The 15,359-nt window shown below is 39.1% G+C and overlaps 3 protein-coding genes across 10 annotated transcripts in view; 1 reads left to right on the plus strand and 2 right to left on the minus strand.

Annotated features, from left to right (window-relative positions):
* Nucleotides 1-8,445, plus strand: part of LOC134798224 (heterogeneous nuclear ribonucleoprotein K) — a 51,841-nt gene extending 43,396 nt beyond the window's left edge. For 4 of the 7 annotated variants that reach the window (XM_063770593.1, XM_063770591.1, XM_063770592.1 and 1 more), the window contains 4 exons: nt 5,568-5,696; nt 5,786-6,250; nt 6,342-6,511; nt 8,105-8,445. In XM_063770593.1, coding sequence (XP_063626663.1) covers nt 5,568-5,696; nt 5,786-6,250; nt 6,342-6,511; nt 8,105-8,153 — 813 coding nt within the window. In that variant the 3' untranslated portion in view covers nt 8,154-8,445. Of the gene's footprint in view, nt 1-5,567; nt 5,697-5,785; nt 6,251-6,341; nt 6,512-7,162; nt 7,330-8,104 lie in introns of all 7 variants that reach the window. The other 3 variants (XR_010145165.1, XR_010145164.1, XM_063770595.1) reach the window with 3 other exon arrangements.
* The window catches only part of LOC134798226 (microtubule-associated protein RP/EB family member 1), a 140,955-nt gene that overhangs the window by 75,736 nt on the left and 49,860 nt on the right, over nt 1-15,359 (minus strand). The gene's annotated exons all lie outside the window — the stretch shown is intronic.
* Nucleotides 13,949-15,355, minus strand: LOC134798217 (lysM and putative peptidoglycan-binding domain-containing protein 3). Of its 2 annotated transcripts, none has more exons than XM_063770582.1 (3): nt 15,194-15,355; nt 14,940-15,117; nt 13,949-14,680 (listed from the first exon to the last, which is right to left on the minus strand). In XM_063770582.1, exons 1-3 carry the CDS (start codon nt 15,202-15,204, stop codon nt 14,084-14,086), a joined length of 786 nt encoding a protein of 261 aa, XP_063626652.1. In that variant the 5' UTR covers nt 15,205-15,355; the 3' UTR covers nt 13,949-14,083. The 2 variants fall into 2 exon arrangements, with proteins under 2 accessions (XP_063626652.1, XP_063626653.1); XM_063770583.1 differs by having other exon boundaries at nt 15,259-15,281.

A 15,359-nucleotide genomic window follows, 5' to 3' on the forward strand; every position in this document is an offset into this window, starting at 1 on the left:
TTCTTTCATATGTGCTCAGAAAAATTGATTGTGTGTGACATTAAAAGTAAAAATATTCAATTTTGTGATTTTATATGAAAAAGTCAGAAAATACATTTTCACCTCTAAATCGGTATTGTTTGTTGCTTAAACTGTCTGTCAGTGTCGTTTTCTAATAGATAAAATTTAAATCTTGAGAGCTCATTGCAATCAATCGTGAAAATGAAATAAAACTTTATTTTCAAGAGATTGGTTAGTATACACATAAATCAGTCGATATCAAAAGTTTCTATTTGCATTACAGAACAAGTCGCAATATTTTTTTAATCTCAGATATATAAGGTATTATTATTTGTAGTCAACTATGTAACTTACTTCAGGAACATAGTTTTTTAGGCGGCTAAACTTAAAACTTCTCTATCGTAAAGTTGCTCATTTCACAACATTATTTTCAAAAAATCATATCTCTGTAACTACGCAACCTAGAAGGTTGATCTTTTGTGTTATCGATAGCTTATTTATTGTAGATTACTGGGGTATGCATAACTCCATACCCGCCATAAGGTACCTTTGACCGTGGGACGTCACATATATGTACTCCCACTGAACGTCTCCGCATTAGTCTCTCCCTTTCATAAAGTATAAAAGAGAACAAACTTGTAACCAAAAATTACGCTAATATCGTCGTAATAGATTGATGACCGTGTAGTCAGTGAACTGGTCAAGAACTTAGCTTTTTGTAAGTTTGTTTTATGTATTTATTTTTGGCTAGTGAGGTTGAACCTAGTGGATAAATACAGAGAGAAGATTATTTTCGAAGTTAAGGCAAACAAGATAAGCACTATTGATTGGTACTGGTACCTAATTATAATAGCTCTCCTCTATAGTAGGTGTTTCGTACGATGGGCTAGTTTAGGCGGCGCGGGCGCGTGCTGGCGACGGCAGCTGCGCTGGCAGGTGCGCGCGCAGCCGCCGGAAGGCCGCACAAAAACGCGCGCACCTGGGGCCCATGCTATACCCATACCCACGCCTTGCACAAAGCGCGACGTCGTACACGACATATGCTACCCCGAGCGCGATTACCCGGCCAGGCCAGGTACACGCGCAGGTGACCCACAGATGCTATCCTCCACGTTACATACGCGCGGCGTAATGTTAGAACAATGAAAATTAACCTATTTTTACCTTAACCTTTATCACAGCAGTGACGTTAGATTTCCAATTTAAAACTTATTAACAACATCTATGGTTATTTTCCAATGAACGTCAATAGTTGCTCTGAAATGACTTCCCGTCCCATAACTATCCGTGAAATGTATTTACTGCTCAGATTTCCCAGTTAGATTTGCGCTAAATACTTGCTGATCCCTTTAGACTTAGACTAACTTTAAGGTCAAGCCATCATGGCTCATGTATAATGCAAGCCTCTATAGTAAAAAACCGGACAAATACGAGTCGGACTCGCCCACCGAGGGTTCCGTACTTTTTAGTATGTGTTGTTATAGCGGCAACAGAAATACATCACCTGTGAAAATTTCAACTGTCTAGCTATCACGGTTCATGATATACAGCCTGGTGACAGACAGACAGACAAACGGACAGTGGGGTCTTAGTAATAGTCCCATTTTTACCCTTTGGGTATGGAACCTTAAAAAGCAGTTATATCCTGATATCATATTTCTATTCATCATGAATGTCAAAATGATATCGCGCTAAGAGCACAACCTAATATGTTGACGCGACCAACATTTTCACATTTTAGTTGATATTGTGGTATCACGTTTCGTTTATGGACGCAAGCTAAAACCCTAGAAAGAAAAGAATTAACCGTACTCAGAAGACTAATTTCAATAAGTATATCTGACCTTTTCTTTGAACATTTTATGGCAAATCCATTCAGACCGCCCCAAAATTAATCTCAGTAGATTTCAAACAAAAGATTCCCGACTTACAAACAAGATTTGGCAAAAGGGCAGGTAACGTATCATTAATCCTTGTGCCATCGAGAAACGTGAGTCGGGACTCGGGAGTGCTTCTCGGTCGATTAACGCGCTCGAGAGCACTTACAAAAGTTAACTTTAATTTGAGCAACCGTCTAGTACGTTCGAAACTTTATAGAGGAAAGCTACAACAGTTTCCGCCGCTTTGGCGGGGTTTGGATATATGTAGTGAATTGTAGTGCTAGTTTATACCTAACAGTAACAAAATATTATTATGAGTATACCTACACTGAAATTCAACAGGATTACCTAATCCTGTTGAATTCCAGCTTATTTCGTGCTTGTTTTATATCGCGCAATTTCTCTTGTCAATGTATTTTGCGTAGCCGCCCTTACCGGTAGTCGACCTTACCGGTAGAAAAGTGTTTCTGCGGTTTTAAGTTTTAAACCTCGGACAAAGAAATAATATGTTAAAAATTTGTGGACGAAATATTATTTAATTCTGTTATAATGGAGTAGCGACCTAACGATGATTACAAAAGTTTTTAAATATTAATTAAGAGTATCACGTGTGAATCTAGAGTATATTCTCGTTAGCAGCTCGAGTTCAGTGCGCGATCCAGTTAGACTTGACCTCGAGATCAGTAATCATTCTATACAGAAATACAGAGCGCACTTATAATGGTCCTCCTCAGCCTTGGTATCGTGCTTGGAGTGTCACCCGTTTGGATCCGTTTCCCTTCGAGTCGGAAGCACGCGGCTGCGTCCGCGCCGGCTCGGGTTACGCCGGGAAATGGTTTTTTTGTGACCCCCACATCCTCCCCTATAGGGAAATGGGTGGAGCAAAAAACGCTGTACTCGGTAAAAAATACTAGCCGACAATACCCACGATAGTATGTATATTATTTGAGCGATTGTAAAAACTTTGAAACGAGTTGAGATATATGTAGGTACGATTATTTTAATGTGTTATAATGTTGTTGATTAACTTGTAGACACAAAGAGAAACTGAAATGCGTTTACTAATCCGAGCATTGGCGCATTAGTACGGTGGTGGAACTGGTGGAATGGTAGAAAGGTGGTGTAAATTTTATTGCAATCAGTTGCAGAGGTGCAGAGTTACCATGCAGAATCCTTCTGCATACAAACTATCAGATTTCTCCACTGCTGATTGAGACAGAAAATTGTGAACATATTTTAGTGATCACATTACAATGAAATAGCAGTTAATGATGTACTATTTATTCATAAAAGACAAGACTGGTCTAATAAATAAATAAATACATTTAAATGTATTAAGAACGGGTTCGACATGTTAAAATACGTGAGTGAACCGTTCTTAATACATTTAATATGTCTGTGTCTCACGGAAGTTTTGTTATTTAAATACATTTAAATATACATACTTAGAAGCCGCAGCGTATGTCATTTATGTAGTTTGTAATGACTAACCCTCATTACCGGGCCGGGCCGCGGTGACACCGGCAATTACGCGCACGCGACCCCCTTCCGGCTCCGATCGGTAAGGCTTCCATCCGATACATTATCGATAGACTACCTCGCTTAGACTCCGCATAGCGACTCACTGTCACCACACACCGTCACGGTGTAGTGTTGTACACAATGTACACCGTGTGCCGCACCCTTCTGGTGTATCTCACGCCAATGTAAAATATGCTACAGCAAGTTTATCCCTCGATATCTGTTGATAATTTTGTGAACACACACACGGAATATGTAAACGCATCCGTGAATGCACGATCGCATTTTAAATTTTAGGCTAAACATGTGTATGACAGCGCCAACGTTTGGTAATAAATAAATCACGAGTCGTGGCATATGCTTCGTCCAATAGGTAAGTGATCTACGATTATCGATCACTGACTTGCCTACGCGATGCCGTCACATTTGAGGTTACCAACTTTTATTTGACCCCTTTATGAACAAATATCTTATTTAGTTTCTTGACCCCGTATCTACAAAGTTTTCTACTCTAGCAAACAACTGTAACCTCGTGATCTGTAACAAACTTAGTCGAAGATCAATCTTATCCCTGTTCGTCTTAACGAACCCTTAAGCCAGCGGTCGGCAACAAGCGGCCCGCGGGCCGCAACCTCTCACTTGCGGCCCGCGAGCCCCCCTGGCTATTTTGTGTGTAATATTGTTAAACAACAATGTCTGATTAAGTCACACATATTAACAAAAGTGCGGCCCGCGTCTACTTCCTTAACTACTATGTGGCCCTTGGCTGCTAAAAGGTTGCCGACCGCTGCCTTAAGCCATAGCTCGCCTGCGTTCGATGCTATGAGAATGAGCCTTGCAGCATGCTGGTGGTTTTATCAAACAAAGGAAGGCAATGTCTTTTAAAAATTTTGTACTTCAGTCGTTCATATAATTTATGTTTCAATATTCTACAATATTTGCACGGACTTACGAGTAATTCACGAAAAGAAACCCAATGTCCGTTGTTACCGTTATACTTTTATTAGGAGTTTCCGTCGCGGGTCAATCGCAAGTTTATGACAAATGGCAAAGTTCCTTGGTTACGTGGCGTAGGCGTGGCGCGTGCCGCGTGCCGGAGTCCCGGAGCCCCACAAGTGCAGCGCAGCGAGGGGACACTGCTCCCGCGGGGGAGGGGGACAGGTGTTGCACGGCGCGGCGGGGCCCGTCGCCGCCGCCGCCGCCGCCCGGCTCACTCACTGTGCCACCACCCGACGGGAAGGGTCGATCGCGACCAATGCTCAACCCCTTTCAGTTTTATAATCGTGAATCAGTTGTGCTGCGTTTTAAACTTTTTTTTAAATACAGCTTCTTAATTTAAAATCGGAATTTAAGTGTAACTTTTATTTCTTGGATAACCGAGTGACATCCAACAGTTTGTAGACAATGAAAACTCGAACCACAAATTCGGGAAATGTGTCAAATGTGCACCTAAAATCAGTGATTGCAAATATGAGATTATGTGGTTGGTGTACGGGTGTTGTTTGTGCGTGCGGGGCACGTGCGCGGGTCGATGGCGCGGCGCCTGCGCGCGCCCGCTGTCAGGCGACGGTCACCACCGACCGCACTGACGACACCAACAGCGGTCAATTCGGTAACGCATCTGCTCTCTCCAGGGAAGGTGGCGTGTTCTCACCTCATAAACGGAATGTTTCTGTTATGTAATTTGTTTGGGGCTGCGCCGTAATAAGGTTTATGACTATTTTTTTTACTACAATAGTTAACGATAATACTACCTACCTACTTACTTTAATTAACTTTTTTTACATGAACTTATTACAATAATATGGATGGGGTTGGAATAGGAAAGTTTCATTGTAGTTTTTTTTTATCAAGTCACAAAGGAAGCAACTTCTTTTATACATATATCCTTTATATTTTCTCATGATATCCATCAATGGACCATTGTATTCGGTCTTCGACCCGGCATTTCATTTGAATTAAATATAGACTACCTGCACTATCCCTCACAAGATACGGCGAACATTGTACAAAGAAATTCCATGTGAATGAATGCGACTTTTTTACCCAGCGGTACACATTCATTTTAGTATCTTGCAAATAAGTTCAGTGTCCTTTGTCCTCGTATTTAACAAAAGCATCCGGGATCGGCCGACCGTTGTCTGAATGAAGAAATGTCGTTTGCAGAAAACTGGTGCTCGTCTGAAAATATTCTCAAACCCGGCGCCGCAGAGCACGGAGCGCGTGGTGCAGCTGGTCGGCGGGCCCGAGGCCGTCGCCGCCGCCGTGCGCGAGGTGCTCGACCTAGTGCGAGAGGTAACCACACATATCGTATCTACTCTGTCTGGTATCAAGACGCCGGCAACGTTGTCGTACCCATTCTACATCGACGTATTCCTTTGCAGGTGCCCATCAAAGGAGCTATCCAAAATTACGACCCCCACAACTACGATGACTACTACGCTGAAGAATACGGCGGCTTCGGCAACGGCCAGGGCGGGGGCCCACGCGGCGGCCCCGGGCGAGGCCCGCCCCGCGGCGGCCCCCCGCCGCGCGGCCTCCCGCCGCTGGGCCCCGGCCGCGGCCCGCCGCCGCCGCGCCCCGGCCCGCCCCTGGGCCGCAGCGGCCCGCCCGGCCCTCGCGGCGGCTTCAACGACTTCTCCGGCCCCGGCGGACCCGGAGGCCCGGGCCCTAGGGGCAACTTTAACGGCCCGCCTCGCGGCGGCAACTTCGCCGGCGGAAACTTTGGTGGGGGCGGCGGAGGCAACTTTGGCGGTCGCAGCGGCGGCGGTGGTGGTGGCGGCGGCGGCAACTTCGGTGGCGACAGCAACCAACAGGAGACCACTACTCAAGTCACCATTCCCAAAGACGTGAGTATAATAATTAACGTAACGATTGTATTATTTAAAACACTCCCGTAACATGTGTGCGGTTGACAAATAACATGCGTGTCGTTTACAGTTGGCCGGGGCGATAATCGGCAAGGCGGGGTCGCGCATCCGCAAGATCCGCGCGGACTCGGGCGCCGGCATTGAGATCGCGGAGCCGCTGCCCGGCTCCAACGACCGCATCATCACCATCACGGGCACGCCGGCGCGCATACAGACCGCGCAGTATCTCTTGCAGCAGAGGTAATTATCACACCTTTTTATTCCTGCACCATAATACGCCGATATTTTGGTTATGCAATAAACGTGTAGGCACTCTTTGATAGGTTGTACTTTGGACTGTCATATTAGATTAGAATATCAGGAGTGTGACAGTCGGCCGCACTAATTTCCTCAATCTGATATCCATGTCATTACTAACACAGCATTGTTTTGGTACTAGAATGTTTGAAGAGTTCCCTGAGTTGGCACCAAACAAGTCTAAGATAAAGTAGCCTTTCCTAATCGGCCTCGACTGAGACGTCGTTGTCGTTTCAAGACAGGTAAAAAGACGAAAAGTATTTGTAGGAGTAGTGTTCCATATGTTTCTTCGATGGGATCTTGACAACAATATTCTATTTTAGTATTTTTCTATCATTAATATCATAAGTATGGGATCATATGTCATATGATCATATGACACATATAGTAACTTGGTTAGGAGTCACATATATCACACTCAATCACTCATTAGGTATATTTCTGGTAAAGCCCGTCATATCAGTAGTTTATATTTGTAGCTAATATGTACCTCATTATCATCGTATCATTAATAAACCAGTCATCCTCATTTGTAACCATCTTAACAACCTGTACACTTTTGCTAACATGAATGTGGTGATAACAATGTTTTAGGTGTGTCAACTAACGGGCGTCGTCTGCCGTGCGTTGTATGGAAGACTAGTGATTTTGTTGTTTGATTCAGTAACAAAAAATCACCAGTCTGCCTACAAAGTACCGGTGCTATCTTCGGACCAAGAGCTTCTTCATGCTGTCACTTGCTTTTAATTCTACTAACGTGTGTAATACTCTGTTTTTCATTCACTTATGTACCTAACTTTTATGGTAACTTTTTTAACCGCCATACACCAGAAAGTAAACTTAACGTGACTATTCCCATTAATCCATATATGCCCTGAACTTGTTTTAGCTCTGAACTCCTTGAGGTTCATTCTCCTGGTAATTTTAATGAGTAGTAGCGAGTTTTTTTCAGTGGGTCGAAAACTACACTATGGGCATATATGGGTTAAAAATTATTGGCTATGTGCTCGTGGAAAATTTCGAAGCGAGTATAGCGTATGCTGTGGCACGAGTGAGAAATTTTCTAGACGAATGTTCGTAATGCGCCTTGCCATTTGAGTCGCTTAACTTCAAACTCGGGTAAATCCATCTGTCAGATTATTCGATTTTGGTATTAAGAAAAGGTAATAGGGTAGATATTTGCTGAGAGGGTCGAATGGATTTACCCGAGTTTGAAGTTAAGCGACACATTTTAGCTTCCAATGCTGACAGATCTATGAATTAATGTATCCTAAAGGCGCCAAGCGTCGACAATATGTTAACAAGTTTTATGTACGTCATACATTTTTTGAAATTGAAATCATTCATTTCAGACGTTTCATCCATAATTTGTTAGTAACATATGACTTAATAACTAGGTTAGTAAGAATTTTTTTTTACTTAGTCTTTTATATGTATATAATATCTAACAAAGCGGTACAAAGGGTTAACTACAGTGTACATATTTGTTTATGATATTTTGTATTAGTTGTTAATATCCTGTTTTCTATTTGGCAGTGTTCACGAAAGCAACCCGAGCCTGGGCGGCGGCCGAGGCAACTTCTGATTGCAGTCTTCTCCTCCGTAAGAAGAGCAACTATTGAAGCTTTACTGAACCACCTCAACACCAATAATGTACAATATAAGGCCGCGAGGCTCGCGTGACACTTGTCAGTAATGTTAAATGTATTTACAGAGTGAATTACAATACAATGATTAATGTAAGAGGAATGCATTTATCGTAATTTATATATATAATAAATTTTACTAAGATCGTGTCAATAATTTGATGGGAATTTGTTACATCGATTGTATTTTTAAGTAAATAGAACTAGAATTAATAAAGTTTATTTTGCAAACTTTTAGTTTTAATTGTTCATACCTTGCAACTATACCGGCATGAAGGGAGAGCTCTGGTATGGAGTTATAGACATAATCTACGTACGTACAGTCGAGTCAGAATAGATTTATTATTTCTGGCCCAGTTATATGAACTGACTAAATGTGACGTCCCACGGTCAAAGGTACCTTATGGCGGGTATGGAGTTATGCATACCCCAGTAATCTACAATAAATAAGCTATCGATAACACAAAAGATCAACCTTCTAGGTTGCGTAGTTACAGAGATATGATTTTTTGAAAATAATGTTGTGAAATTAGCAACTTTACGATAGAGAAGTTTTAAGTTTAGCCGCCTAAAAAACTATGTTCCTGAAGTAAGTTACATAGTTGACTACAAATAATAATACCTTATATATGTGAGATTAAAAAAATATTGCGACTTGTTCTGTAATGCAAATAGAAACTTTTGATATCGACTGATTTATGTGTATACTAGCCAATCTCTTGAAAATAAAGTTTTATTTCATTTTCACGATTGATTGCAATGAGCTCTCAAGATTTAAATTCTATCTATTAGAAAACGACACTGACAGACAGTTTAAGCAAAAAACAATACCGATTTAGAGGTGAAAATGTATTTTCTGACTTTTTCATATAAAATCACAAAATTGAATATTTTTACTTTTAATGTGACACACAATCAATTTTTCTGAGCACATATAAAAGAAATTCTGTCATTAAAATGAAATAAATCCTAAAACCCCAACCAAATACTATATTTAACCCCTTATGCCACTTTAAACTTACATAACAATAACAGTATTTGCTCCATACATTTACGAAAAGGTACCTTACGGAAATAAATCTAATAATACATCACTACAAAATATCAATCATATTACAGTTTATCTTTTATGAATAGAAAATATTAATTTACATTAAACTGCCCCAAATTTAATTAGTTCTTCGTCATAATAATCTTAAAAAAGACCAATAATTTGTATGTAATGAAAAGGTACCTTGTGATTAAGTTACATGATGAGGCATGATGATGATGGAACAGTTAGGATAAACTAATAATATTTTGGGGTTAAGATGGTATAAATCGTCTATTTCTTATCAATAATATATTAGGTCATTACCTATGAAATTGGCGTTTTGTACGGAGAATTTCAACGAAACACGAATTTCCATACAATTAATTTTGCGGATATTTTTTTGATGGCTAATTCAAACCAAACAAAATTTTTCCAGTAATTTTTGACACCTTTAAGGTATGTTTTCAATATCTCCATTTCTTGAAAATTGGTACCATTAGAAAAATATAAGTAATTTTAATACTCGAACCGACAGCACATGAAAAGACCTATTTTCAAGGCTTAATTCTGAACACTTAACAATAAAAAATAACAATTAATTGTATGTAAAATCGTTGTTTATTGAGTGCACTGTAGTTTTATTGTAATTGTGTATGTACTTTTGTAAAAAAAAAAAACTAGGATCAGACTTATATCTATGAACAAAAACGCCAATTTCATAGGTAAGGACCTAATATTTCGGTTGCTATTGAAGATAAGCGGCATTGAGGTTCAATGACCTCAGATATTCCATAAGGTAATGCGTCGGGTATTGGCATTTTTCAGCAAACCAATGGCTGATTTACTGCATGCGACCAAACCAAATGAAGATTATTCTAGTTAAGAAAGACTTGACGAGAGTAACTTTGGTATAATAGCAGGCTACTTGGATTTGTGATGTCGGTCCATGTACGGTTATAATATTTGCGAGGCGCCCCAACCAGAACTGAAATTATCAAATTAGTTTTGCAAAATGCTAATACAGTTCTCTACCAAACTTCTTTTCCCGTATTGACTAGTTTTTTTGGGAATTTTCAATCTTTTTTCCATAAGGTACCTTTTCTACTAAACTCTGAGACGACATTACTAGGCTTATAACTAACTTATAACAAAAATAAAAACAGGTAAACAAACGTTACGCATTAAGGTTTCAGATCACACAATAAAAAAAAATTGAGCATTTTTTCACCTCTTTACAAAACATTTCATAGCTCCGAAACTAGAAACCCTCATAAGGTACCTTTTCCCGTGGAACGTCACAAATAGTCAGGTGACAACCAGCGCTCGCTTACTAATTACTACCACAAGCTCAGAGCCATAGTGAACTGTAATTGTACAGAACCAAGTTTGATTTTTGTTTATTATTCTTTAGAAATATAAGTAAGGAAAGAGTGATAAAACGCGAGTTATTTCGTAGTCGACATCTAACGTCAAGTAGCGGAATTTATCAGGCGGCCTAGTCAAGGTGTATATTCGCTATTGCTTCGCCATCGAATCGCTTTGTCTCTCTATCACTCTTCTTGAATCAGTGTGACAGTAACAGTATTGCGTTTCGTTCGCTACGGAGCATAAGTAATCAAAGAGTGGTATTCTAACTGGGTCTCTATTGGTTCCCATAATGTTTTTGTTCCGATTTATTCAATCCATAACGTTTTCCAACATAATTTTTATTAGTCATATTGTCAATAGTCATAAATTTTAACAATATAAATTGCAGTTCCGATTTTTGTAGGTCACTATTATTGTTAGTCATAAAATTTGTTACTCATAATATTCAAAGTCCAGGGGGCCGATTTTTGAAATTCGAATTTCGTTAAATGATATCTCCACTACTAGGCGTTTAATTTCTACTAATAGAATTGAAATCGAGTGGTCAATACCACTAGATTCCAAATTTCGACAGCTCGTATTTCAAAAATTAGCATTTCGCTGTTTTCCACCGATTTTCGAGTGACGAAATCGAGCGATCGAAATTCAAAAATCGGCCCCCAGAAGGTATACCATTACATAATATTGAAGGCAATAAACTTGGTTACAATAATCGTTGTAAGGTCTTTTATTGCAGGTTATAATGATAAGTAGGGGCTCTATTGCATTCTCTAAATTTTAAGTTCCGATTTTTTTTAGACCATAACGTTTTCCATCACAATTTTTATTAGTCATATTGTCAATAGTTATAAAATTAAACAAAACAAATTGCATGCTTGTCTACCTACCTGGGGATTTTTTTTTATTTGGCTTACTGATTTCCCCTCCATTTCTTATTTTTCATGTAGTTTATTAAGCCATTTCATCTCGCCAACGAGTCGACGGAGCCCCGCTTCGTGGGGCTCCTATTTCCGCTCTGAGGGAGACAAGGTAACTAACGAACCTACCTGAGGAAACAGATTTCATTTTTCTTTATATGAAGGATGTCATTAAAAATGGCCCTTTGTTTGACATAATTATTGAAAGTCATAATGTTTAATATTATATCCTCTAATATCCTAAATATTAGAATATTAGAGGATATCATTTTATGACTATCGAAATTCGAAACAGTAAGTTTATGGGAAACAAAGAGATGACATTAAAACGATATGATTAACGACCATTAGTCCGATAAAATATATGCCTTAAAATATTTCTGAATAATTATTGATAAGTATACCTTTTAATGTTATACTCAACAATTTTATAACTTTTGTGATTATAGCGTTTACTATTATAGATGTTTAACATTAGAACTATGAAACGTTATACTTAACAAAAATTATGACTATTGATGTTTATGTCCATAAATTATATGGATATCAATTTCTGACTATCGAAATTCGAAACAATAAGTTTATGGGAAACAAAGGGATCCCATTCTAACTCCATAGATCAGATTTTCTTACCAAAGCGAGAGATATTTCGTTGTCGACATCTAGCGTCAAGTAGCGGAATTTATCAGGCACACGACCGAAGGTAGTGTTTTAAATCGGCACGAGTTGCGAATTACTTATCGGCACGTGTATCATACAACGTTTCACAGTACATATGGCCCTTTAAACTTTTGACATACGCACGGAAAGTGCTGTTTCCCGCACTAGTGCAAGATGTACTGTAAAGATATTTACAAGCTAACGTTCCAAAAATATAATTGCCTCTAAGACACTGACAAAACACACTGGTTGCGTATATTTTTGGAACGATATGTTTGTGAATTGGATTGTACATTGAGAAATCATCTCAATTGGCAAATGTAGAGTACGTGCCAGAAAAAAGGGTTTCTCTATGTAGGTATAATACGTACAGTGTTGGCCGAAAGTTAATGCGAATTGAAAATGTTGGCCATTAACCATTATAAATTGAACCTTAAACCGTAACGGACGATTACAGTTTACGGTTCAATTTATAATGGTTAATGGCCAGCATTTTCAATTTGCATTAACTTTCGGCCAACACTGGGTGGTATACTAGGTATAGGTAACAGTGGCGGCGCGTCCATAAAAGCCGATTCCCACCGGCTTGCCTGTTTTTGGACGTTTGAGAAGAGTTGTAAAGGAAATATATAAGCCAAATTAGCCCCGGCTTGCCTATGGATATGTTTGACGCGCCGCCACTGATAGGTAATGCAAAAATTCCTGACCCTAAATGCTGAAACCTAGTTAATACTGCTAGTCGACAATAGATGTCGCGATGAACGAAAAATCTAGTGCTTAACAATTTTCCTCCTGCTCCCTTTTTAACTCCTGCTTCTAATATTAGTTGTAAATTGTTTTAGCAGTACATTTTTCGTCAGTAGCGACACTTGTGACATCTGGTGTCAAGTAGCGGTACTGATAGTTCCACTACTTAACGTTAGATGTCAACTACGAAATACTCGCGTTTTGGCACAGAATAAATAATAGTACTAGGTACAGAAGACTCGCTGTCTAACAAAACGCGTCTGTTACGATCAGGACAGATAGGGCCGCTAACTGGCGACGCTGGCGACAGCGCCAGGCGCGGATTATGGCTAGCCACCAAAATTGGTGTGGAACGGATGTACTTTCAGCTACCTGTAGCAAAGCGACGAAATCGCGGAGTGAGCCACGCCTGGTTTTGGTAAGAAAACTGATATTCTATATGGAATTGCCACTCTTTCTTTACTCATATTACTCTATGCTACAGCTTGGCAAAAAAGAGTATAAATTAAAAAGTGGCAACACTGTAGTGTCGTCCCTTTCAAACCAATTTATATGAGAAAACGGGACGACACTACAGTGCAGTGCAGTGCACTTTTTAATTTCTACTCTTTTTTTGCCAGGCCAGTATACTACTGCGAGTTGACAATAGATGTCGCGACGAACGAAAAGTCTAATGCTCAACAATTTTCAGCTAATAATATTATAACCGGAACCCTATTTTCAATTATTTCTGCTTGTAATATTAGTTGTAAATTGTTTGTGCAGTACAATTTTCGACAGTAGCAACACTTGTGACACTGGTACTGATAAATCCACTACTGACGCTAGATGTCGACTACGTGTTTTGGTAAGATAATAGATTGATTTCGCGTTGAAAAACTCGCGCTATATTTCGCTACATTTGATTTATACGCGCCTATAAGCTCGTTTTATGACGCGCGTGTAGGCGCGTATAAAATCCTTCATATTTTTCTAGTGTTTGGCAGTTAAATAATTTATTAAAACAAGATTGGAATAGAAAATATGATATTTATTTCAAGAATCACATATATTGTCTATTCTTAAAATAAGGCATTAATAAAATTGCTAAAATACCACCAAAACTTAAAGCTTTTGATCAGATCAAGTATACAAAACATGATGGTCATTGACTATGTCCAGGTGGCAGGTCATCATCACTTGTATTTTTTAGCACAGCTTTTGTACTTGATTCCACAATTTCCACAATATCATGCTTATCTAGATAAAAGAATACATAAACTAATGGTATCACAACTCCTAATATCAGCACACAGCAGAGTAGGTGATACCATTTCATACCAAAATCTGCACCATGTGATGTCAGTTCTTTCACAACCACTGTTTCTACCGATTCACGCGGTTTATTTGGCAATAGCTGGGTGTCCTCTGTGATTGGTTCAGTTGGCTCTACATCTGTATAAGGGATGACCGCTGGGGCTAGAGTACTGTTCATTACTATGGCATTGCAATCTATTGCAAAGTCATTGTTTCCATTTATTTCTTTATCTATATTTTGACTACCAGGCGGAAGAAGCTCATTGTGATTATCTATTACTGACTGTGCTCCCGGCATCATTTTAGATGTTGAAGGTACGGCATCCAAAGGTGGTGACATAATTTCAGTGAGTACTGAGTATGGAGTAACTGGAACCTTAACAGTCCTCCTTGCATATATTTCATTATCTTTATGAATGTGGTTGATTCTCTTTAATTCCGCGATCTGCAAAAGACAATAAACAACATTTACATTAACAAAAAACATCTGTGTTAAGATTATATATAAATGTAGATAATATATCTGACTGATAAAAGGATTATTTTTCATGTATGCATTCTGAGTTTATGTAGTACCTAGTTTTTCAACAAGTTAAAAACATTATAATATAAACATAATGATGCATTGGTTGCAATGTAACAATAAATATTTTAGGGTCGTAATGTGTTTGAAAATATAATAAACCCTAGAGATGTCTACTTACGGAACAATGGAATCGCAACGCAATAGCTTGTAACGTGTCACCATCTTGAACCTGTGCCTCAATAAAATGATCTTGCGACTTCATCTTGTGTAGGGGGATTTCAGAAGAATCTTGGCCGTCGTCCTTCTTCACACTCATGTTATATCCGGTAAACTCATCCCCGTGCATGAGGCGCGTCCTGATAAATAACTTGTGTGAATAACACGTAAACACCAAACAGGTTTCATTAACTATTTCGACACTTCTACACTTACCGTTGTTTCATTTTTAACTACTCTACCACTAACAACTAACATGACCTAAATAAACGTAAAACTACCTTAAATTCTCAATTATTTTAAGAACACAAAATTAATGAAACAACACAGCTGTTAACTCTTTTGTTGATCAAAGAAACTCGGTAGGATTTTTTGACAATTT

This window comes from Cydia splendana, chromosome 16 (assembly GCF_910591565.1).
Source record: "Cydia splendana chromosome 16, ilCydSple1.2, whole genome shotgun sequence".
NCBI lineage: Eukaryota > Metazoa > Arthropoda > Insecta > Lepidoptera > Tortricidae > Cydia > Cydia splendana.

What these genes read in the sequence shown, in the direction of transcription:
- LOC134798217 (XM_063770582.1), bottom strand. An exon ending in CGTTGCGATTCCATTGTTCC is followed by an intron (nt 14,681 to 14,939) that starts GTAAGTAGACAT and finishes TGTCTTTTGCAG; the next exon opens with ATCGCGGAATTAAAGAGAAT.